The sequence below is a fragment of the Cenococcum geophilum genome, assembly GCF_001692895.1.
Source record: "Cenococcum geophilum 1.58 unplaced genomic scaffold K441scaffold_68, whole genome shotgun sequence".
Taxonomy (NCBI): domain Eukaryota; kingdom Fungi; phylum Ascomycota; class Dothideomycetes; order Gloniales; family Gloniaceae; genus Cenococcum; species Cenococcum geophilum.
Window position 1 is genome coordinate 879,410 of NW_027137626.1, and position 21,702 is coordinate 901,111.

At 52.4% G+C, this 21,702-nt stretch overlaps 8 protein-coding genes across 8 annotated transcripts; 3 read left to right on the forward strand and 5 right to left on the reverse strand.

The window, feature by feature from the left end:
* Positions 1-2,587: 2,587 nt before the first annotated feature.
* Positions 2,588-2,824, reverse strand: K441DRAFT_588709 (uncharacterized protein; the record flags this gene model as incomplete). The annotated part of the gene is made up of 1 exon (XM_067644724.1): positions 2,588-2,824. One exon carries the CDS (start codon positions 2,822-2,824, stop codon positions 2,588-2,590), a length of 237 nt encoding a protein of 78 aa, XP_067497951.1.
* A 3,215-nt stretch (positions 2,825-6,039) lies between these two features.
* K441DRAFT_464234 (14-3-3 protein) lies at positions 6,040-6,966 on the forward strand (the record flags this gene model as incomplete). The annotated part of the gene is made up of 1 exon (XM_067641802.1): positions 6,040-6,966. A coding segment is annotated over one exon (927 nt), but the record flags the coding sequence as incomplete, so codon positions are not given.
* A 1,574-nt stretch (positions 6,967-8,540) lies between these two features.
* Positions 8,541-9,620, reverse strand: K441DRAFT_313885 (uncharacterized protein). Its single transcript, XM_067641123.1, has 5 exons — positions 9,567-9,620; positions 9,425-9,512; positions 9,280-9,372; positions 8,727-9,195; positions 8,541-8,619 (listed from the first exon to the last, which is right to left on the reverse strand). Exons 3-4 carry the CDS (start codon positions 9,362-9,364, stop codon positions 8,951-8,953), a joined length of 330 nt encoding a protein of 109 aa, XP_067497953.1. The 5' UTR covers positions 9,365-9,372; positions 9,425-9,512; positions 9,567-9,620; the 3' UTR covers positions 8,541-8,619; positions 8,727-8,950.
* A 275-nt stretch (positions 9,621-9,895) lies between these two features.
* K441DRAFT_461729 (uncharacterized protein) lies at positions 9,896-10,259 on the reverse strand (the record flags this gene model as incomplete). Its single annotated transcript, XM_067641783.1, has 2 exons — positions 9,896-10,012; positions 10,065-10,259. Coding segments are annotated over 2 exons (312 nt in total), but the record flags the coding sequence as incomplete, so codon positions are not given.
* A 156-nt stretch (positions 10,260-10,415) lies between these two features.
* Positions 10,416-11,967, forward strand: K441DRAFT_669234 (chord-domain-containing protein). Its single transcript, XM_067650115.1, has 3 exons — positions 10,416-10,627; positions 10,684-11,218; positions 11,278-11,967. The coding sequence occupies exons 1-3, from the start codon at positions 10,522-10,524 to the stop codon at positions 11,588-11,590; spliced, it is 954 nt and encodes a 317-aa protein (XP_067497955.1). The 5' UTR covers positions 10,416-10,521; the 3' UTR covers positions 11,591-11,967.
* Positions 11,968-13,747: 1,780 nt separating this feature from the next.
* On the reverse strand, positions 13,748-15,769 carry K441DRAFT_669235 (adenosylhomocysteinase A). The gene is made up of 5 exons (XM_067650116.1): positions 15,512-15,769; positions 15,337-15,463; positions 14,682-15,289; positions 14,194-14,629; positions 13,748-14,138 (listed from the first exon to the last, which is right to left on the reverse strand). The coding sequence occupies exons 1-5, from the start codon at positions 15,681-15,683 to the stop codon at positions 14,126-14,128; spliced, it is 1,356 nt and encodes a 451-aa protein (XP_067497956.1). The 5' UTR covers positions 15,684-15,769; the 3' UTR covers positions 13,748-14,125.
* Positions 15,770-16,002: 233 nt separating this feature from the next.
* Positions 16,003-18,759, reverse strand: K441DRAFT_621433 (cell cycle control protein cwf19). Its single transcript, XM_067645969.1, has 3 exons — positions 18,578-18,759; positions 17,301-18,494; positions 16,003-17,221 (listed from the first exon to the last, which is right to left on the reverse strand). The coding sequence occupies exons 1-3, from the start codon at positions 18,683-18,685 to the stop codon at positions 16,403-16,405; spliced, it is 2,121 nt and encodes a 706-aa protein (XP_067497957.1). The 5' UTR covers positions 18,686-18,759; the 3' UTR covers positions 16,003-16,402.
* A 218-nt stretch (positions 18,760-18,977) lies between these two features.
* Positions 18,978-20,255, forward strand: K441DRAFT_588904 (uncharacterized protein; the record flags this gene model as incomplete). The annotated part of the gene is made up of 1 exon (XM_067644732.1): positions 18,978-20,255. One exon carries the CDS (start codon positions 18,978-18,980, stop codon positions 20,253-20,255), a length of 1,278 nt encoding a protein of 425 aa, XP_067497958.1.
* Between the last annotated feature and the right edge of the window lie 1,447 nt (positions 20,256-21,702).

Consider the following 21,702-nt stretch of genomic DNA (forward strand, 5'->3'; position numbering starts at 1 on the left):
CCTCAGCAAGCTCAGACCATAGAATCAATTAGCGGACATACGTATATCCGCAAGCGGATATTGCTAACCTTTTTTGTCAAAAAGTTGATTCTATGGTCTGAGAGACTTTCGCAAGGTTTCTTAGGCGATCCGACTTATTTTGTATGTAGAGCAGTCACCTTTTTCAACGAAATTGATCTACCACCCCACAACAGCTATCATCTTAGAAATACCGTTAAATTAATCCGCAGAAGCAGCTCTATAATCGATGAGTATATCTACTCCGTACGCCTCTACGATATCTAGTAAAAAGCGCCGCCGAACGGGCGATGTGTNTATTGAATCGCCTACANCCTACCCAAACAANAACCACCTAAGGACTTTAAGCTGCTTATTACTACTATTTTAGGGGGCTACAAACGTCTGCACGAATGTCTGCATGAACGTCTGTACAAACGCTACACAAATGCCTACACAAAGCTCTGCTCAAAGGTCTGCACGAAGGTCTGCACGAAGGTCTGCACGAAGGTCTGCACGAAGGTCTGCACGAAGGTCTGCACGAAGCTTTACACGAAGCTCTGCGTACGGAGGCTCTGCACGAAGCTCTGCACGAAGGTCTGCGTACGGAGGCTTTACACGAAGCTCTGCGTACGGAGGCTTCTGCACGAGGCTTTGCGCGAAGCTCTGCGTACGGAGGCTCTGCGCGAAGCTTTGCGCGAAGCTCTGCACGAAGCTTTACACGAAGCTCTGCACGAAGCTTTACAGAAGCTCTGCACGAGGCTTTGCACGAAGCTCTACACGAGGCTTTGCACGAAGCTCTGCACGAAGCTCTGCACGAAGCTCTGCTCGAAGCTCTGCACGAGGCTCTGCTCGAATATCTGCTCGAAGATCTGCTCGAAGCTCTGTCGAAGCTCTGTACGAGGCTCTGCTCGAAGCTCTGCTCGAAGCTCTGCATGAGGCTCTGCTCGAAGCTTTGCACGAGGCTCTGCACAATGCTCTGCAAGATGCTCTGCACGATGCTCTGCACGAAGAGACCCGCAGTGCGATTGAGGACGTTGCGGATAATCCATTCGGGACCGTCGCGCCCGCTCTATGGTACAACCTCTCCGAGCTCGAGTTTCCGGCACCTAATACGGTAGCGGCTGTTCTAGTATCTTGTTTAACCTTCTACCTCTCCGTCCTATAGGTTTTTGTAGCGGTATACTATAGGTTAGCTTAAATATCTATAACTTAGTAGTTGACGCGCAATAAGGTTTTAGTGGGTATTTATATACTATAATACAAACGCTATATATCCGCTAGGCTATAATAGGTTCTTTAGGGTGGCTATTATAGATCTATATAGGTTTTATATATATTAGTTAGCGTTTAATAAAGTTATATATAGTCACAGAATTGCTAATAACGCTTTTTTTTTTTTAACGAAAATGATCATAAGACCCAAAAATACCTAAGTAATAAAAATAATATATTCTAAAAGCCTAGGTTCTGTTATATAATCGATCAACTTTGGGAAATAATATAAAATATTGGTGTTGAGTTATTCTAATATCCGCAACCTCCGCAACGCGGATATCCGTGGATTTACTAAGAACTGTCGCGGAACACGCTCAGACGTGATACTGGTGGTGCATCACAAACGTAGTTAGTCAGCTTGCGGACCGATTGAAAATCCGCACCAACAGAATCACGTCTGAGCTTGCTGAGGTAACCTTGCCCAATACACTCCAATGAAACCTCTGGACTATCGCAGCTGAGCTCGCACCACTACGTTCACGGCAGGTCGTTACGTGTAATTTATTATCGACGCATTCGAGCACGGGGACTCGTTGCGACTGGCCCTGTTTTTAGGATTAATTCTCATCGCTAAGAAATCACCTCGCCCGGAAATTCCAGATCCGCCTCAACTTAGGGGCGGGCGCCTAGATTGATTGGAAGGTTTTTCCAGGCGAGCAGAGGCACCATTACATTTTTAACGGCTTAGCCCCTACCCTTTACGGACTGTCTTTGGCCCGATGTAAGACCAACTGTGTCCATGTGACGCTTCGATCTGGTAAATTTGGCATTCCCGTCGTCGTCTTCATCTTCTCTGAAAACCCCACGGGATTCAGCATGTCAGCATCAGTGGTCGCACCGATATCAAAACCGCATGAGGAGACTTCGCACATATACACGGCCCATTTTAGTTCGCAAATGTGTGCTAGAGGCATCCAGAGCCACTGAAGAGATTTTTAAATATAACATATGAAACGCATGCAGTCAGACTCCGAAGGATTGAAGATTTCATATTAACTTATAAGCTTCTGAGCTAATTGACGCAGAAATTACCGCAACCAGAAACCCGAGCATCGCAGGACACCAGAAATGCATCTCAGCTCCACTCGCTCATACTTGTCGAAAAAGAAAAAGTGGATGCAGTAACAGGTCCCCCATTGCGATGTCCAGATTTTCTAGTTTCCGCAACTCCAAACACCCGGACACCTTGAAAACCATCTAAAGCTGTTTGAAAACGAGACCTAAGTTCAACCATCCGTCTAGACCGTAACACCATGCTTCTTCTTGGACCCTTCACCGTCTCCTGGAAGCGCTCCCGCTCTGTGAAACTGTGTCAACGACGTTTCTTTGTTCCCATCGTCTTCTCTGTCGCTTTCGTGTTGCTAGATGTACTTACGTTACCTTCAGGCTGGCACCTAGAGCAGACATGTTCCATCCGCAGACTCTGCCAGATTTCGCCGCCGCTGCCGCCCGGACATGGTCTCTGAATGAGCTGCGCCGGGGCACAGAAGGCTGCAAACACGGTGGTCGTGTGGCCGCAGGGGTGAGTGTGAGCGTAGTAGCGGCACATTGTAGATCGATGTCGTTTGAGGCTACCAGCGGGCGGTTTCTGGGTGAGTCTCTGGAGAAACTCTTAAAAACTTGTAAAGTGACGGAAGGTGGCTGGATCGACGCGAAGCCACGTAAAATGAGATGGTATGATTATTTTCAGAATGTAGCAACAGTCGGAGGATTCTAAAAGGAGTTTTGGCTGCCTTAACGCAATTTGCAAACAGAGAAGCCCTGCTAGGGTTTAAGTGGAGCAGATGACAAGATGGAAACCGGTGTGGATGGAGCTTGATGACACGAGATGGTGTTCGCGTGATGATTGAGACAACTCCAAGTATGCCAGTTCTTTATATACCCTGCCTCCTTACCATGGGAATCTATCACCTCTTCTCTTCGTAGTTGGGTGCATAGCCGTTGATTTGAAAATATTTGGATGAAACAATTGCTCTCCTACCTGTAATCTGGGTTCGCGTTATACGGAAACAGCCGAGCTAGGAACCACAATTTGAAATGTGACTGCAAAGCCTCGTTGTTTAAGGGTCTTGTAGAGTCCCATTAATGGTCGCTGCTACAGTCTGGGCACCTTTGAGGTTTCTTTGCAGGATTGGCCCTGCGCTTAGGCACAAAGCCCTGTTACAAACATGACGGGAAGCTGCTTTAATTCAGTACAATGCGGCTCATGGGAGGCTCTTTGGAATACAATCGAGCGGTTGTTCGGCTGGATACATACGAGTCGAGACGTCTCTAAACGCGAAAACAAGATGGAAGCAAGTAGTAATGATGCCTGTAGCTTTTGAAGCTGGCAAACTCCCTAGTTACAAGGGGAACTCGTTTAATTTTTTTTGGAACGTCATCCTCTAGCCATTCAGATTATCAAACATTTCTTGTGAACTACATGCCCAAAGAATTGAACTGCAATTTTTCGGCGAAGAGAGGGGAGGATCAGCAAGTATTCAGCAGTCGAGCCTTGGTTAGACTTCGTTAGTCGCCGCGGCCAGCTACCCGGCTACATGACTACGTCCTCTACTATGACGATCCAGCCTTATTATTCAGACCCCGCGTGCTCCGAAGATAGCAAAGCGGGACGGAGCCAAGTCACAAGGCTGACGGCCAACTGCGTCCCTCTCTCAACCAATAGGGGTTCATCTACACCGCCAATTGGAGAGGGGCTTTTTCCGATGCGAACTGCTGCGGTCTTGACCTCAATAGTCGCTACTTGACGCAGAAAACAAGCCCATTACGGTCCGCTCGAATCAACCGCGCCAAGCCTGCCTTGTTGTCCCGTAAAACGGCCGTGGGGTCCACGAGCGCATACCGGGTTGCGGATGCGCTCCTTGGGCCGAATTGAGGAATTGAGGGGCAATTGATGCCGCTGGCCCTCGGATGGTTTGCGGCTGGCGGGAGAGAGGAGGCTGGGCTCCGGGAAAAGAAAGAAGCACGCCACTGGAGCCGTTTACTGTCGTGGCATTCCAGATGGGTGACACTGTCGTGGTGGTGCTATTTCGGCAGCAGCCAAGATGATTGTTGGGGGCACAGGCCTGATGCATGTAGGCGAACCTTCAGCCGTGGAAGGAATCTAGAGTCTGGGGTCTTCTTTTTTCTCTGTTGGCACTTGACTACTTGACTTGAAGGCGGCATCGATCGCAAACACGATGACGATTCCAGCCCTCCCACTCAATGCCAGCCCTCAATTGCCAGCTGGCAACGACGCCCCGTTTCCCAGTCTGCTCTGGACTCTGAAGCCAGCGGCGGCAACAGAGGCCATGTTGGTGCGCATAAGACAAGTCTGTGCTGGTTTGGTTTAGCGGAGCCTTGACACGTAGCTCCCCAGCTGCATATTGACGCAGGACCCGCTGCACCCCCCGTTCCCAGCGCGCCGGCAGATAGATTGTGGGATAATAGTAGCACAGCATCTTTCCTTCGCCTTCGTTTCCGATTTTCCTTTCAGTCGCAATCGTTGTTGTACGCTGCGTGGGCGTTGCGGATTCCTCTCGTTTTCCTCACCACCAGCGGTTTAGTGTCGCGAGACTTCAGGACGAGCCCGACCATCAAAACGGTGATCGACGAACAACACGAGCAACACCAGCGCCAGGCACGCCCCTCTCCTTTACTGCCCTGACCCTGTGCGCCGAGACAAAAACTTCCTCGCTTCAGGAAAGAATTCAGTCAGTGCATTGACCGCTTACTCACCGCCTGCCAACGTCACCATCTTTTTATATCGTTCCCTCGTCGTCGATTGTCGATTGTCGTGTAGGTTTTGCCAGCAGGTCGCAATGCGTTGTCTAGAGGCTCAGATTTCCACTGCCCAGCCACCTTGCGCCCCGCCTCATGAGTGACCTCTGCTAGTCCCGAGTGTACAAGTATTCGAGTCGCCTCGAGCTCGTTGCAGATACCATTGGCCCAACTGTAGTATCAGCCTGTCGTCTGTAGGCGAATGGGAGGGCGTTAGTGATCGTTGCAGCATTACTGTCTTGCCTTGTCCATTTTGAGGTAAATGGGAGTCCTACGCACCATTAGACTCCGTCCAGCCATCAGCATGCGTGCAACTACTGACATTTCTTGCAGATATTCCCCGGATAGATTTGGCGTTTGGATTGTCATTCCTTCAACTCCTGTACCATACCCTACAAATCCTACGTACCGCATCCTCCCTCGCCGACGACATCACATCCCGACCTATCTTGTACCATAGTCTCTTTTGACGCCCTACCTAAACTTCCATTAATCCAACAAATCTCCGAGAAGCGCCTCGAAGCTCCGCCGCTCCCGGAAACCGTCAAATAATCAGCCTCTCCAGCCTCCCTGTACGGGTCAGGCCAGTAATCGCAAGACCAAGACGTGCACGGTTGCTAAATTTCGACGTATCAACCATCAATAGCGGCTCGTAGTGGTGGACCCGCTACACGCCGTCATCTCACCGTCGGGGATCATCCGGCGCCTTGACCTGTCAACTGTCAACTCGATTCGACTTGTCGGGCGTATCTGGATTCGAGAGCCGCCTGCCATCTGAAATCGGGTCTGAATGGTATGTACATATTTACCAACTGAGGCCTGACAGCCTGACAATGACCTCCTCTGCACTTCACCCCACAACCACAATGATCATCGTTTTAGTACTATTGTGCTTCTAGAAGTAGCTCAATGGCCTCAATAATCTATGAAGATCCTTTCGCCAGCTCCAGCCATGTCGTTTGGATCTCACTCCAAAACTGACCTTCCGAACTAGATCTCAGAAAGATGGCATCCTCGGACGTCGACCAGAAGTTTCTGGGCCGCATAGCGAAAGCTACAGGGAGCTCCGATCCACTCCTTTCCAGCTTCCTATACCAGATCCTTGGCCTCTCAGTCATCCTCTCTCGCAAGCTCTACCGAGCTCGCAAACTCCGCAAACTCGACACCTCCCGCGACACCAAATCCCTTTCACTTTATCATCACATTCTCTGGCTCTCGCGCGAGGGTCTATCTATCTTGGAATACCACGTTTTACCTTATGCGCAGGACAATCAACATGGGCCGGAATGCCGCGTGCTGAGCGTAAAGCTGCGAGCGAGCTTCTACCACATCTTCTGCCTATTCCACAACCAACCGCCCATCTCGCAATCTAACATTCCGACCTTCGACGCCCGCGCCGCTGCCGTACCACCCATGCCTCTCTCTCCCCGTCAGGACAACGGTCAAACCCGCAGAGGAAACGGAAACGGAAACAACGGCAACTCGTCTCCCTCCGCCCGCTCGAAACAGCCAACCCTACGCGAACCGATTGCCTCCATTACCTCCGAAACCTCCTTCCTAACAAACCCCTACGCCGCCGGCGGCCCTGTCGGCACGCCATCCCCCTACCGGCCTTCGGCCACCAACACGCCCAGCGCGCCGCCAGGGCTGAACCCGATCCCGATCCCGCAGCCCTCGTCCTTCCTCCTCCAGCCGCTGGACTTCCTCCCGCTCGCTGGCGCGCACTTCACGACCGCCTCCGCCTATGCCACAGCCGTGCTGCCGGGCTCGCACCCGCTGCGGCTGTCCGTCGCGCTCGAGCACTCGGCGTTCCTGTGGGACTGCCTGCACGATCACGAAGGCGCGCGCCGTATGGCACGCCGCGCCATCAAGGACGTCTACCGCGCGCAGGAGGGCATGGACGACGCCGAGTTCGAGGATGCCGCCGAGCTGGTCAGCGTCCTGGGCCGCATGATGAAGCGGAAGAGCTGGGAGGGCACCCCGCGCGTGCCGGGCACCGGGCACCCCAGTCCGGTCGCAACCGGGCCGGGCGGCGTGCAGGCTGGAGGGAGAGACAGCAATGGCGCGCCAGTGGCACCAGGGCCGAGCGGCACGCAGCAGCAGCAACAAAGTCCGCGGAGTGGGAGGGACAGGAGGGGCAGCGGGAGTGGGGGGAGTAATAGGGGGAGTGGAGGGAGCAAGAGCGGGAGCGGTGGCAGCGGACAGCGGAACAGTGGGGGGAGCAAGAGCGGGAGTGGAGGAAGTAAAGAAACGACGCCGCGGGCCGGGAATCAGAGGGTCAGCTTGGAAAGCGGCGCTAGCACGACCCCAAGGGCGCTCCAGGGCACTGGGCGATCGCCGACGTCGCCGACGTCTACAAGATCCGTGCAGCAAGAGGGACAGAGCAGGAGCGGGAGCGGGAGTTGGAAGGGGAAGTCTCCTGTGACTCCGAGGTTCCCGCAGCAGCAGATTAGCGGGAGCGGGAGCGCAACGTCGCCTACCTTGCAGAGGGGGTCGCCGATGAGGAGGAAATCGCCGCCGCGCTCGTAGTAGATACATGAGGGTACATGCAGCACGGAAAGCGAGCAAGAGCAGGACATAACTCGCCCGCTTTACACATATCTTCATATACCACACACCACTCATCGCATACAACGAACTACCGAACCACCGAGCCACTCACCCACCACATCCATCCTTCCCTCCCGCCCTCTTAACCTCACCCCACATCCGACGTAGCATACTAGGCGGGCCATGCATCGAATGGCAGGGCGGGAGACATAGTGTAGTATATCGGCGTTCACGGCACTCCATATTGATTTTACTTTTCCTTAGCGAAGCCTCCAGATCTCCCAGATCGGGGCCTCCTAACTTTCTACTTTGTCCTGCATTCTAAGATACCTAAAGACTGCCTCAGCCCAGAGCGGGCGCGAGTACTTCAGGCGGCTACCTTCCAATTTCCTGCTTCCTGCTCTTCACTACTGCATTGGGATGATTCCACTTTGGCTTTTTCGGGTTTCTCTTGGGGTCTTGCTTTCTTGGGGTTCTGGACTCTTTTGGTCTTTTGGCTCTTGGCTTTCTGGTATTTGGCTCTTTTGCTTTTTCGATTTCTGGGCTTTCCGGTTCTTCAGCTTTCCAGGTATCGGCATTCTTGCATTTCGGTCTACGGCAGGCGGGGGTACAGATCAAACCATAAAACGGAGGGAGTTCTTTGCCTTTTTTTAAGCAACTATACCACTTTCTGGGAGGTTTTTAATATTCTAGATCTTTTGGGCTATCCTGAGCGAGGGGTCAGGAGGGCAGGTTTTTGATATTCAAAATTCCAGCCGATGCTGCGGCAGGCAGCTGTTCTTGCTTGCTTGCGGGATTACTACACCTCTGCTGAGGTTCTATATGCTATGCCGAATGCATGATACGATGCTGTGATGCGCTCCCTCTGAGAAACCGGGCCGACGCACTCGTGTTGCGGTCGCCTTGTTACCGGCCATCATACGACATCTTAGTCGCGCCTCTACCACCACCGCTGCCGCTGCCACTCCCCCTCGCAGCCGCCAGCGTTGACGCGAAGTACGCCAGTATGACGATCATATCCGCCGCGACCGAAATCTAGCTAGGCCGCATTAGCACAGTCCTCTACACCTCCTTGACCCCCCTCCCTCTCCCGCCCCACCAACCGCAAACCAAAAATAAACGCCCGGCCCAGCACAACTCACCATATGAAACCCCCCCTTTCAGCACACCTGCACGCCTGCTCGCCAGACGCGCAATAAACCCCGGTGCGCCTCCCGCTGCCGAGCGCGGCGCGGTGGGATGCGCGCGATGGCGGCGACCAGCCCGCCGTACATGCGGCCGTCGAGGATCGGGCGCCCGATGTTGTTCCCCAGGTCGAAAGGACCCAATCAGCAGGACGCCGATGCCGGGGACGCGCGCGATGGCTTCAGCCTTGGATGGTAGGGGTCAGCTGGGGGGTATGTGCATGTGCGGTTTGAGGTGTTGGTGGGCTGGGGATGGGTTTGGGGATAGGGAGCGGGACTCTCGTTATTGAAGGTCCCTGTAGGGAACGGCGAGCCGAAGCCGCGGGTGCCGAGGGTGGGAACTTGGCTGAGGAGACGAGGCGGCGCGCATCGTCGGCTGTGTAGAGGAGTGGGACGCAGATGCCGTGGGCGCCGGCATCGAGAGCTCCTAAGATGGTGTTAGTGGAATGGTGGTGGTGGTAGTAGGAGCTAGAGGGGGGATAGGAGTGGGAGGAAGTTGGGAGAGACATACTTTTGACTATCCATGCTTCGCTGGCGGCGATGCGGACGGCGGGACTTGCGCCGCAGCTGGCGATTGCGGCTACGGCTTCGTGCATTTAGCCGTCTGAGGGCTGGTCAGTGTGGTGGATGGTGAGGGCGGATCGAGGGATTCGTACCATCGACGTTGCCGTGCTTGGTGTCGACGCAGATCCAGTTTACGCCGCTGCGGGCAATTGCTCTGGAGTGACTCGTCCCCGGAAACATCTATCGTACAGAAGGTCAGAGAATTAGCCTCGAATGAGGTCAAGCAATACCTGCCTGCCATGCTCCGAAGCCTGCTCCGAAGCCTGAGGGTTTTCTGTAGCCGATTTGCCGCCTGCATTGCCGGGAATGGGCTAGCAGCGAGGTTGAATAAGGAACTTGAGAGAATTCAAGAAAATTGTTGTCAATTGAGGAGTTAAGTGGCCGTATGGTACTGTTTTGTAGAAATTGAGTACACTGTCATCCTTCGGGAAACGTCAAATGGACCCCTCCTTCGGCATCGGCATTATCAGTATCCCCACCACCTGCGTCACACTGAAAGGAGACACCAAGTGTTCCGGCAGAACAAGGACCGAGTGCTGTGTGCGATGCAGTGGTTATGGCTCTGCATCATTTCCAGCTTCGTCCATCAGCTTCTCCACTTCTGCCTCTTTAAATCGATGCATTAGTTTCCTGGCAGCAGTGGCAGTCTCGTGTCCGCTTTTGAACTTTTCAACATGGATCTGCATATGTAAGCAGAGCGGTAGGAACCGTTATCATAAAAAGATTTCATACAACAGGGGTATCAAACTCGTATATCTTCCATTTCTCCTGGCCAGGCTCCATAACATTCACTTCTGTATACCCGAAAGGTCTCTTGTCCCATACATGAGACAGAACAAGCCTGGCGGAATCACATAAAGAGCAGTTGGCCCGCGTGAAAAGCGTGATCTTGCAGGCATGTTGAAGCAGACAACGAGACGGCAGCATGGCGAGCTAAGAGAAAGGTCTTGGTGTTGAGAGGCACAGAAAATACACTTGCTGCAATTGGACGAAAAAGGGAAATGCAATACAATGACTTGCTTTCACACCGCCCGATTTAAGCTTGTTTTTTCTGCCCGCCAGGATTAACAGCCATCAAAATACAGCGTCATTCCAGAATGTTCGGGCTACTAGATACTCCCATCACCCCGTCAAACCACTACTTTTAATGCTACCACGAGCAACCCCTTCGATCTAATCACCGCATATCATGGCGAAGAAGTGTGTTCACAAAGGCTGCGGCAAAGTCTACACGGACGACTCCGAGGACTGCGTCTATCATCCAGGCCCGCCAGAGTTCCATGAAGGCCAGAAAGGTGTCTGAAATCCCGGTCTTCCTACTCTATTCTGTACAGGCGTTGATGTTTCATAGGCTGGAAGTGCTGTAAGCCCCGCGTCCTGACCTTTGACGAATTCCTATCTATCCCGCCATGCACGACCGGTAAACACTCCGACGTCGACGATACTCCCGCGCCCGAGCCGGCCGTAGCTGCAGGTGACGCACCGAACCCTGCGCCCGCGTCTCTGGACACCCTTGATGCGACATTACACGCCCCGGTTCCACGGGGTCCGATTGCCCAGGCGGCACAAGCACGGCCAACGCCCTCCCCTGCCCCGCCGGAGTCTGAGGATGACGATCCCAATATCCCCATAGCGGCAGGTCAAACTTGCAGAAGGAAAGGCTGCGGTGCAACATACACACCCAGTGCAGGGCGGGAAGGAGAGAGCTGTGTGCATCACCCAGGTGCTGCCCTGTTTCACGAAGGCTCGAAAGGCTGGACATGTTGCAAGAGACGGGTTTTAGAGTTTGACGAATTCATGAAGATTGAAGGCTGCAAAACGAAGGATCGCCATCTGTTCATCGGCAGCGGGAAGAAGGGTGGGGAGGAAAAGCTCGACACTGTGCGGTATGTACCTGCCCTAGTTAAAGTTTAGGGTGACAGGCGAACTGACAAGCAGTCAAAAGACATGACTTCTATCAAACCCCAACATCGGTAATAGCATCGTTATATCTCAAGAAGATCGATAAGTCGACTTCAACAGTCGAACTCACACCCACGCACGCCAACCTCGACCTCCGTACAACAGATAGCAAACGATACAAAGCCGACATGGCTCTATACGCATCCATAGATCCCGAAAACAGCAGCTTCAAAATTATGGGGACAAAACTGGAACTAACACTTGCTAAAGCTGATGGCGCTGGTTGGCCAGTTTTAAGGGCGGATGAGAAATTGACGGGGGAAATCCTCCAGGTTGGAAGAGCAGGTAGAGTATAGATGATAAGATGGTAATGCCAACAACGAATAGATCATGTCATTTTACCGCCACCATATTCCAGAGCGTGCGCCCATCGTCACTAATATACTCAGCTACCACAACTATTTTAGCACATACATTGAATAGTTCGTCACTCTTATATTCCTGTCTTCCCGCTCAGCCTCGTTCTTTCGTTTTCCTTTCTTTTGAAATCCGCTGAAACGATGTCTAAGTTATCATTCCAAGTCTGCTCACACTCTAAAATCTCTATAACATCTCCCCACCGAATCTCCAATGCTTTCCTCCTAACCCACCAGTTCCACGATTAAAATTGTGCCGGGCCTGGCGCCACCGGTATCTATGCGGCCATACCTCACGCCTCAACATTCAACCCTACGAGCTCTGGCAAAGGCACGGCCAGTCATGCGAAGTAGAGCGGAAAGATGGCTCACTCCGCGCCTGCACCATTCCCTGCACCATCCGGCAATATCCTCCCACCCCGCCATCCCCCTTATCTTCCGCTTCTGCCTCCACAGATATATTCTCAACCCCTAACCAAGTACCTGCTTCAGCAGGGCTTGGATCCAACCCAGAGCCGGATTTTGCGCCTTCCCCGCCGCGCCCTCCTATATAGTTCCTCCCATCATTTTTGCTCGATGCTAATTCCGATCGGGCGGATAATGAAACCGCTGGATTTCTGTCATCTGATCGCATTGATACCAGAACTTGTACACCGCCCCACACCGCCGACCCTCCTGACGCGGCCTCATCAGCTGCCTCCACCGCCCCGGCCATTCCAGCCACTACTTACTACTCCTCGCCTCCCCAAACCAGAGACTCCATCCGCTTAGCATGGACGCTGTACCACAGCACCAGAGTGACACAGTTAATCCAAGTGCTGTTTGCCGCCAAAGCCGCGTCTGCAGAATCGCAAAGCATCTATTCCTGCCTGGGTTACGAGCAGGCGCACCGAGAATTGGCGGATGCCTTGGATGTGGCGTGGTCATCACAACGAAATCTATTCTAGACAATAGCTTTTGGCCAGGTAGGGCTCATCGATACTCGTGGGTATACAGGGAATCTTTGCCGAAACACTACCAATGGGAGTGCGTTTGAAGCCAGTGGAAGCAATTACAACACTCGCAATCGCTCATACCAGAAGAGAAAAATTGTCCCGTGGTGCTGTCGATGGCTAGCACCGGAACCGGCTACATCTCTGATGACCAGCCGTGAAACTTTTGAAAGCCGTGGAGCGAACCGTAGTAGCCTATCGGCAAACCTGCACTGCGGAACCTTGGATATCAGAACACGTATCACACAACATAAACGTGCATTTCTACCGCGCCGGGCATGTTACAAGTGCCGCGAGAGTGCGCTCTCCTCGAGAAGCGGCAAATTCAAGCAAGTAGTTCAGACCGAATCTAGCTTCTCCCGGCTCTCCTAAATCTGCGGCAGAGCATTGGCAGGAAGGCTCCCATCCAACAGCATCGACTAAAAGAATGAAATTAAGCGGGGTCGATGACCATCGGCTCTGCCGGTAGGCTCCTCCGCACCGATGAGGATGATGAGAATTAGGGCGGCGATGACGACAACAATAATGATGATGACGCTTTTGTTCGTGGAGGAGAGAAAGCAATAAGAGCCAGAGAGGAATGGATTGTAGTTGGATTGATTTACCGCACATCACCGCCCCTCTCCTCGTTCGTTCGTAACCGTAGTCCTTTCCCTAAGCGACTCCTGTGTTGACCAGCGCCAATGGCGCGGAATGCCCGGCACGCAGCGCGGTAATACCCCAGAAAACAGCCCCGTGATTGCCAGGAACGCGTTTGGGATTTTCTAGGCTACGTAGCGCATGAGCTTAGTGGAGGTCGTAAGGGCTCGTAGCAGAGCGAGAGAGCTTGCCTTGTTGGCATCTACACTTGGGAATGCTGGTAATCATGCGGAAGGGGTGGATTGAGTATGGCGTGGCACATCTCTAATATTTCATGCTTTACTGTTTCGTGAATTAGACGTAACTTAGCGTGGAATGGCAGTGAAGATGTAAGAATCGGACCAAACCAAAGGCTTGAGAGGGAATGGGAATGGGTCTATCTAGGTAGGCATTGCCAATCAGTATGGTCCTATCGAAGTGAGTATTATCATTGATATCAGACTGATCGAGCACGTCATCAGAGGGCAAATGTCCTAGAATTTTTCAAAGTTATGAGGGTGTGGAACCCGACCTTTTTTTCATTTCGACTCGCATTTCTGGCGAGCCATTACTTCTATGTCAACATACAGTAGCTTCATGCAGTTAGCTACCCAACCCTCTATGTACCATGATAGAAGCACCAAATAAGAACACCTCATCTACCTAGCCGTGGTTGAAAGGCCAAGTAGGGATGCAACGCCTTGTACGCTCCAATAAACCCCCGATCAATCTTTTTGTAGAATAAAGACTGATATGAATGGCTCCATCCAGTGGAAAATGCCGTTGAAGACAATTAACTTTTGGTATCATCCCAATTCATTACTTTCGTGTTGAACATTGCACGCAGTGCTTAAAGAAAAGAAATCTAGTAGCGGTAGCTGGATGATTGTCAGTATACATAAACAAGTAAACATCCATAAGGGTAAAACTCACATGTCGCTCTTGAACGGTCCCTCAATTGGTAGGCCGAGATACTCAGCCTGGACTGAGGTCAACTTAGACAGCTTGGCGTTCACATGATCCAAGTGTAGCAGTGCGACCTGCTCGTCCAGGATCTTAGGCAGGACATACACGCCAACCTCAAGCTTGCCGGTCTTGCCGAATTCCACGTACTTGTTGCCAAACTCCTCATCACCAGCCTTGTACAGCATGATTTGTGCAAGAACTTGGTTAGTGAAAGAGCAAGACATGACGAAAGAAGAGTGACCAGTAGCACAGCCCAGGTTGACGAGACGGCCTTCAGCGAGAAGGACGATGTGGCGGCCGCTCTTCATCAGGTAGCGGTCGACTTGAGGTTTGATGTTCTGGACCGACTTGGCGTTGGCCTTTAACCACGCAACGTCGATTTCAATGTCGAAATGACCGATGTCTAGGAATGTTAGTGACTAAAATTGGGGTTCAAATCAAGAAGAGATACATACTGCAAACAATGGCGTCGTTTGGCATAACCTCGAAGTGCTTGCCGACAAGGATGTCACGGCAGCCAGTCGTAGTGACGAAGATCTGACCTTGGGGTGCGGCCTCCTCCATCGTGGTGACCTGGTAGCCTGAAACTGCGGCTTGAAGAGCATTGATAGGATCAATCTCAGTAACGATGACGCGAGCACCCATGCTGTGAAGAGCTTGAGCGCAGCCCTTGCCGACATCACCGAATCCAGCAACGACAGCCACCTTGCCAGCAATCATGACGTCGGTTGCACGCTTGATGCCATCGACCAGCGATTCACGGCATCCGTATAGGTTGTCAAACTTAGACTTGGTGACAGAGTCGTTGACGTTGATAGCAGGGACAAGAAGTCGGTGCTCCTTGTTCTTCAGCATGCGGTACAAGTGGTGCACACCGGTGGTGGTCTCTTCTGAGACACCATAGCAGTCCTTAAGCATCTCGGGGTACTTCTTGTGGACGAGAGCGGTCAAATCACCGCCGTCATCAAGGATCAAGTTAAGATTCTTGCCATCCTTGAAGGCAGTAAGTTGCTGCTCTAAGCACCATTCGTACTCCTCTTCGGTCTCGCCTTTCCATGCAAAGCTGGTAAATATCAGCGCTAGAAGTCTCAATTTAGTTATAGAACATACACAGGGACTCCGCTGGCAGCAATCGCGGCCGCGGCGTGGTCTTGGGTGGAGAAGATATTGCAACTTGTCCATGTCAGCTCGGCTCCGAGGAATTTGAGGGTCTCGATAAGGACAGCGGTTTGGATGGCTACGTAAATAGTCAGATGGAAAGTAACAATATCAAGGAGTTACGGACTCATGTGAAGGCATCCAGCAATACGAGCACCCTTCAATGGCTGCTCTTCGGCGTATTTGGCCCGAGTAGCCATCAAACCCGGCATCTCATTCTCAGCCAACTCGATCTCGCGGCGGCCAAAAGCTGCCAGACTGATATCGGCGATCTTGAACTTGTGTGCTGGAGCAGACATGGTGGCGGTTGAGAGGAATGGAAGTGGAGTATGAGTAAATTAGGAAGTGGTAGAGAATGAAAGAGTGGTAATAAGTGAGAAAGAGGTTGAAGGGTCTGCTCCGGCTTTTGTAGCGCCCCCACCACAAAATTCCGCAGCTAAACGACAACCCACCCCTGGCCGTATATAATACCGCATAAACTTCGGGAGAGGGGGCCGGTACTTCACCGCACTCGAAGGCCTGAGCCTCTCTTTAGATCTAGTTTATATATGTACTCTAAATGAGATAACTTCAGCAAGTGATAGATCTTGTAATGTCATCTCATTCCTCAATTCTCATGATCTTCTCGAGTATTCGTGCCACAGGACGTCTATTCTGGCAAAGCGCCGGACATCCGCCCAGCCAAGCCAGCACTGTAATCCGGAGCGGACACTTCTCATCCACCCTTACATATGACTCGGTCGAACTACGAAGCTATTGGACTTCTCCAGTTCATTGATATGATAGACAACATGGTCCTAAAGAACTTCTATTACACGAGCAGGTCGTGAAAGTTTTATCATAAACCCCATCTTACCATTCAACCTTCTGAGTTGCTGCAATCAAATTAACAGCTCTCCCGAGACTCTTGGTCGAATTACCGGAGCTCGTACCCCTAGTAGTCAAATCCATTTAAGGACCGCTCCTCCTTGGCGTTGGGTATTTTGGTCAACGCTCTATCCAGATGTCCTTTTACCCTTCAGCCTTCCCCTAGAACCCTCGTCCAATCAAACTTCCTCCAGCGCTTCCTAAACCCACCCACCCTTCTATCTCCTCTATGCCATCGTCCCTGCCTTTTCACAACATTAACCTCAACATCTAGCATCCCCCCAAGCACCTCCCTTGCAAAAAGATCTCCCCTAGGCCACCGATTGGCATCTTCAACCACATGTCCCAACCCTCCATCGAGCTCGAACCAAACGTGGAAATACGGCATTTCCTTCGCAAGGGTACGGCGAAATGCTAATTTGCCAAGCCCATCACGAGATGCTTTAAGCGTATCCATGAGCTTTTTATGCTGCGTCCATTCCTCATCTGCTGCGAGGATGGCTTCACGAAAGAAGGCCGGCGCAGTCTCCCCCAGCTCGTAAGGGACCGGGACGGCCATCATAGCCGCATGAGGTTTCCGCTGTGGCGTAGCTGCGTTTTCGTAGAAGATAACGTCGCGACCTTGATCATGGTACATCCTCGTCAGACACTTCATAAAATTTCGAATCTCTTCCCACTCATCATCATCGCATTCGAGGAGGTTCGTACGATGCTGGATAGGCACGATGACGGCTCCGCCTTCACTAATTTCAGGTTCGGTGGGAAGACTAAGGAAGACACGAGTCGCGAGTGAGACGATAGGAGCCACGGGAGGCTGACCCTTGTCTTCATGGTGGCAGAGAGGGCAGGCGTCGAGGATGCGAGTTGTTTTCTGGAAATCAGAAATTGCGGTATTGCGGAGGTTTATTTCCGACTTTTGCACACGAGACGCGAGCTTATTAGCATTTTCGTCCATATAGTCGAGATCATTCTGTATATCACCAGTTAGCTTGTGTCTAAAGTGGAAAGTCTTCGCAAAAGACGACACCAGAGAAGGATAGGGAGCTTACATCGAATTTAGCGTCCTTCGCAATACGCTCGGCCAGGAGAAGACCTTCCCCGCCAGCTTGACCTTTTGTTCGTCTTTCATGTCTGACCATGTCTTCAATACTCATGTCTTCATTCTCGACCACCTGGCCTCTCTCCTTTCCTCTCTTGTTTTCGACAGCCTTGACTTCACCTTTTCGACCACCAGCCAACATTCGATTCTCCATTGCTCCCAAAACAACAATATCAGGCTCTCTACGATTCGCAGCATCAGCTATAGCCAGGTTGTATTGGGCTTCAAGCTCCGCAGCATTAGCTGCCCCTCTCAGCTTCGCCTTCATCATCTGTGCTTTCAGCTTGTTCAGCGCAGTTTGATCAAGCGGGATTGTCTTTGTCGTTGGATTAGGGTCCTCCACCACTTTCCCTTGAGGTAGTTCTCTTCCTTCCTCCTTGTGTGGTATTGACATCCTCCTAATTCCCTGATCGAGCTTCCGCTCGTTGTACAACTCCCCACTGGGCCTCTCTTTCCCGACATAGTCCTTCCCATACATTTTCCTACGATCGATTTCGATCTCCTCTTCCCTAGCACCGTCGAAGTCCCGCAAGTTACCATACCGCTCTAGTGCTATATCTTCGACGGGTCGCCCAGTCTCCTCTGCCTGTCTGTACACGGCCTTTAGCTTCGTCATCCGCCATTGAGAGCCAGCGTCACCGAACGTATAGTCGACTTCATGCTGGGCCGGTTCATCCGGACCGCCTAGAGCTCCCTCTTCCTTATCGCTATCCGCATGGAGACCACGCAAGTGTTGGTTTAGCTCATTCTTATGAACCTTGAGCTGGTAATCGTTCTGCGTTGCTCTCCTAGAAGACGCAGACTCCGGCGCCTTCCGCGTTCGCTGTACGTAGTCCACATCTAACGAAGAGGGTGCTTCCATCCACGAATCGCGCTTCAGGTCCGCATTGGCAGCATCTGCGAGCCTTGTATCCAGAATATCTTCTGAGGGCGGTGCTACCTCATTCTCCACCCAATCATCCTCTTTATTTTCCGCAGAGGCAGGCGTCCTAGAACGGCTGCGTCTCTCCTTTCGCTTTCGCCTTGAGCGCTCTTCCGAATCTTCATCTCGGTGGTGGCGTGATCGCTTGTGTCTATGCCGCGATTCAGATTCTTCGCCGTCCTTCGAGCTATGGTGTCTGTGGTGATGTCTTCGCTCCTTGCCCTAAAAGAAGTGTTAACGCAATTTCAGAAGCAGTGGAAGCTATTCCTGCCCCTTGGGGCGATGTAAACGAAAGCTCGGCGTACCTTGGAGCGGTGATGATCTCTATCGCGACTCCGGCTTCGATCGCGCTTCTTGTGCGATTCTTTTGCCTTACTTTCTGCCAGCTCCCTCTCAAAGTCCTCGAGACCCATTTTTGAGTAAGGGATATGGAAGTCGTGGATAGGTCAAGCTTGAAAGCTCGGGGGTTGATGGAACAAAGCTGAAGCGAGCCGGAACTATTTTGACATCACTCGCCGAAGAAATTTGGTCAACACCACGTCTTTCTCTACAACCCGTCCAACATCGGACGTTTCTCCTTCTATACAGGCCAAACCGCTAGACACTATCTTTCATTTACCATAACACACCCTATAACAAGTCAAAACTCAGGGATTCCAACAGCTAAGACCGCTGTCCACAAAGCAAAGCCCCTCACATCCCACCATGGCCGACCCCACCACCTCGCCCGTCGCCATCGTCTGCGTAGGCATGGCCGGGTCGGGCAAAACAACCTTCATGCAGCGCATCAACTCGTACCTATACTCGCAAAATCAGATCCCCTACGTAATCAACCTAGACCCCGCGGTGCGCAGCGTACCCTTCGACAGCAACATCGACATCCGCGACAGCGTCAACTACAAAGAAGTAATGAAGCAGTACAACCTAGGTCCTAACGGCGGCATCCTCACCTCTCTGAACCTATTCGCCACGAAAATCGACCAGATCCTCGCCCTGCTAGAAAAGCGAACCGCCCCACCGCCGCCACCGCCGCCCGCCGCCGCCGCCGCACCAGCAGCAGCGCCCACGACCGCACCGGCGCCCGCGCTGCAGAAGCCCATCGAGCACATTCTGGTCGACACGCCGGGCCAGATCGAGGTGTTCGTGTGGAGCGCGAGCGGCGACATTCTGCTCAACTCGCTCGCGTCGAGCTTCCCCACCGTCATCGCCTACATCATCGACACGCCGCGCACGACCTCCACCAGCACCTTCATGTCAAACATGCTGTATGCGTGCAGCATTCTCTACAAGACCAAGCTACCCATGATCCTGGTGTTCAACAAGACGGACGCGCAGGATGCCGAGTTTGCAAAGGAGTGGATGACGGATTTCGAGGCGTTCCAGGAGGCGCTACGGAAAGAGGAGGAGGGCGGCAGCTTTGGGGGCGTGGAGGGAGGGGATAGCACATTAGGAGGTGGGAGTGGGTATTTGGGCAGCCTGCTGAACAGCATGAGTCTAGTGCTGGAAGAGTTTTATAGACATCTCAGTGTGGTGGGAGTTAGTGCGATGACGGGAGATGGTGTGGAGGAATTCTTCAAGAGCGTGCAGGACAAAAAGGAGGAGTTCATAAGGGACTATCAGCCTGAGCTTGAGAGACGGCGGAAGCAGCGGGAGAAGGGTAAGGCGGAACGGAGGGAGAAGGAGTTGGGGAGGTTGTTGAAGGACATGAATGTCTCGGGATCTCAGAAGGGGAAGGAGAAGAAGGGAGCCACGAAGGATGAGCCTGAGACAGTCAGTGATGCTGAGGAAATGGAAGAAGAGGATCAGGAAGGGATGGTGCTTGACGATGACGAAGATGACGACGACGACGACGACGAGGACATGGAGAGCGGCCTCGAGCAGCGATATCAGCAGGCATTAAAGGATAATCGCGGTGGCGAGGGAGGACCTTCAGGAGATGATTTCAGCTTTGCAAGATATATGCACAAGGCTAACCTTGGTTGAAGAACGGCAAATATGAAGAATACGAAAACGGGAACCCAAACTAGTCCACAGAGCATTTTCTCCGTTTGACAAGAGGGGCAGAATTAAATTTTACAGACGTTGGGCAAAGGAGGACCGCATCCCGGGTCGCAGCATAGACGTGGTGACTCTCAGAACATCCTGGGGGCCGTTTGCTTGAAGCAAGAGAGGTCATGGTTATTGACTTCTTCGAATGTCTTGCATTGCAGCTTCGTGTGTATACCATGAAATAACAGAAATAGGGGAAGCGTTTTCCGATGGTCAAACGAACGCCTCTGCCATGGGAATGAACCGCTGTGGAGTCAGGTCTCCGCACGCAGAGTGGAGACCTCACGGGAGGTTCCAGTCCGGACGACCAGGTCTAGATAACGAATCAAACCCGGGCACGGGAAACCTAATGGTCCAGATTTGTTTCGTGTTGTTTTGCATTCAAATTTGGTTTTGTGTCGTTTCTCCTCCCAAGTTTCTTATTCCCTTCCTCTGTTCCTCAAACAACTGCTAGTTCAGGACATGGACAGGCCAAATCCATCATAGAGACGCTTTCATGCCATCTCACTCACAAACTCTGCGCAGCGCGGGTGGCTTGCTGAAGGCTTGTTTCAGCTGTAGGTCGTGAGCTCTGTACCTTCGTCGCCGTAGTTTCCTTGCACAGTACACGCATCGCCCTTACAGTTGCAGCTGCGGTTGCAGTTGCAGTTGCAGTCTCGATCACAATCACATGCTATTTTACCCGTTTCTTGCTTCCTTTGCTGTGCGTGTGTTTTGAAGTTCTAGTCTCCCGGAGAAACCGCAACTGTCAGACGTTACATTCGCCGCCGCATTCGTCGCTCCGCGGAACGGCATAGCTTCGGTGTGACGGGCTGAGCTAGGAAAAGCTGAGACGAGCGTGATATCGTAAGAAGAATAAAAACCTACCGCAGCATCCTTGCCCTCACGTACAGACCGCCGACATACTTGGGCTAGAAAGGAAAGCGTCTCCGCCACTGCAGATCGTCCTTACTTCAAGAATTATGTAAGTTAGCAGGGTCTGCATCCGATGAATTGTTCATACAGACAAGCCCGCCAAGCATGTAACCGCTTGAGATCCCCGCCTTCCAACAGTCCAGTGGTGGTCCCTCATGGCTCTGAAACCAGCAAGCGTCCCCAATATTCCCCCGATCGCCGGACGCACCCCCCGGGATGCAAGCAAGCCTATTTCAAGATCTGGGGGCAGATAAACGACAAGTCGCTCAGCAAGCACGTCCCCGCACAAAACGCCCTGGTCACAAACCAGGGTCCTGAAACCTTGTGCAGCGAGGTGGCGCTGCGGACTGCGTGGCCGTTGCGTTACAGGCGCAACTGTGCAGGGCACGTCTGATCGGCCTGGAGCAGAGGTGCTGGGGTGGATTCGAGCGGGCCTATAGGCGGAGAGTAGAGTACTGGGGCTTGC

Bases quoted from the DNA above. Each gene is read 5' to 3' on its own strand.
- K441DRAFT_313885 (XM_067641123.1), bottom strand. From the start codon at position 9,364: ATGCACGAAGCCGTAGCCGCAATCGCCAGCTGCGGCGCAAGTCCCGCC. The intron at 9,196-9,279 runs GTATGTCTCTCC...ACACCATCTTAG, and splicing joins CGAAGCATGGATAGTCAAAA to GAGCTCTCGATGCCGGCGCC.
- K441DRAFT_669235 (XM_067650116.1), bottom strand. From the start codon at position 15,683: ATGTCTGCTCCAGCACACAAGTTCAAGATCGCCGATATCAGTCTGGCA. The intron at 15,464-15,511 runs GTCCGTAACTCC...CTATTTACGTAG, and splicing joins TGCTGGATGCCTTCACATGA to CCATCCAAACCGCTGTCCTT. The intron at 15,290-15,336 runs GTATGTTCTATA...GATATTTACCAG, and splicing joins GCTGCCAGCGGAGTCCCTGT to CTTTGCATGGAAAGGCGAGA.
- K441DRAFT_669234 (XM_067650115.1), top strand. From the start codon at position 10,522: ATGGCGAAGAAGTGTGTTCACAAAGGCTGCGGCAAAGTCTACACGGAC. The intron at 10,628-10,683 runs GTGTCTGAAATC...GATGTTTCATAG, and splicing joins GTTCCATGAAGGCCAGAAAG to GCTGGAAGTGCTGTAAGCCC. The intron at 11,219-11,277 runs GTATGTACCTGC...AGCAGTCAAAAG, and splicing joins GAAAAGCTCGACACTGTGCG to ACATGACTTCTATCAAACCC.
- K441DRAFT_621433 (XM_067645969.1), bottom strand. From the start codon at position 18,685: ATGGGTCTCGAGGACTTTGAGAGGGAGCTGGCAGAAAGTAAGGCAAAA. The intron at 18,495-18,577 runs GTACGCCGAGCT...CACTTCTTTTAG, and splicing joins GAGATCATCACCGCTCCAAG to GGCAAGGAGCGAAGACATCA. The intron at 17,222-17,300 runs GTAAGCTCCCTA...GGTGATATACAG, and splicing joins CGAAGGACGCTAAATTCGAT to AATGATCTCGACTATATGGA.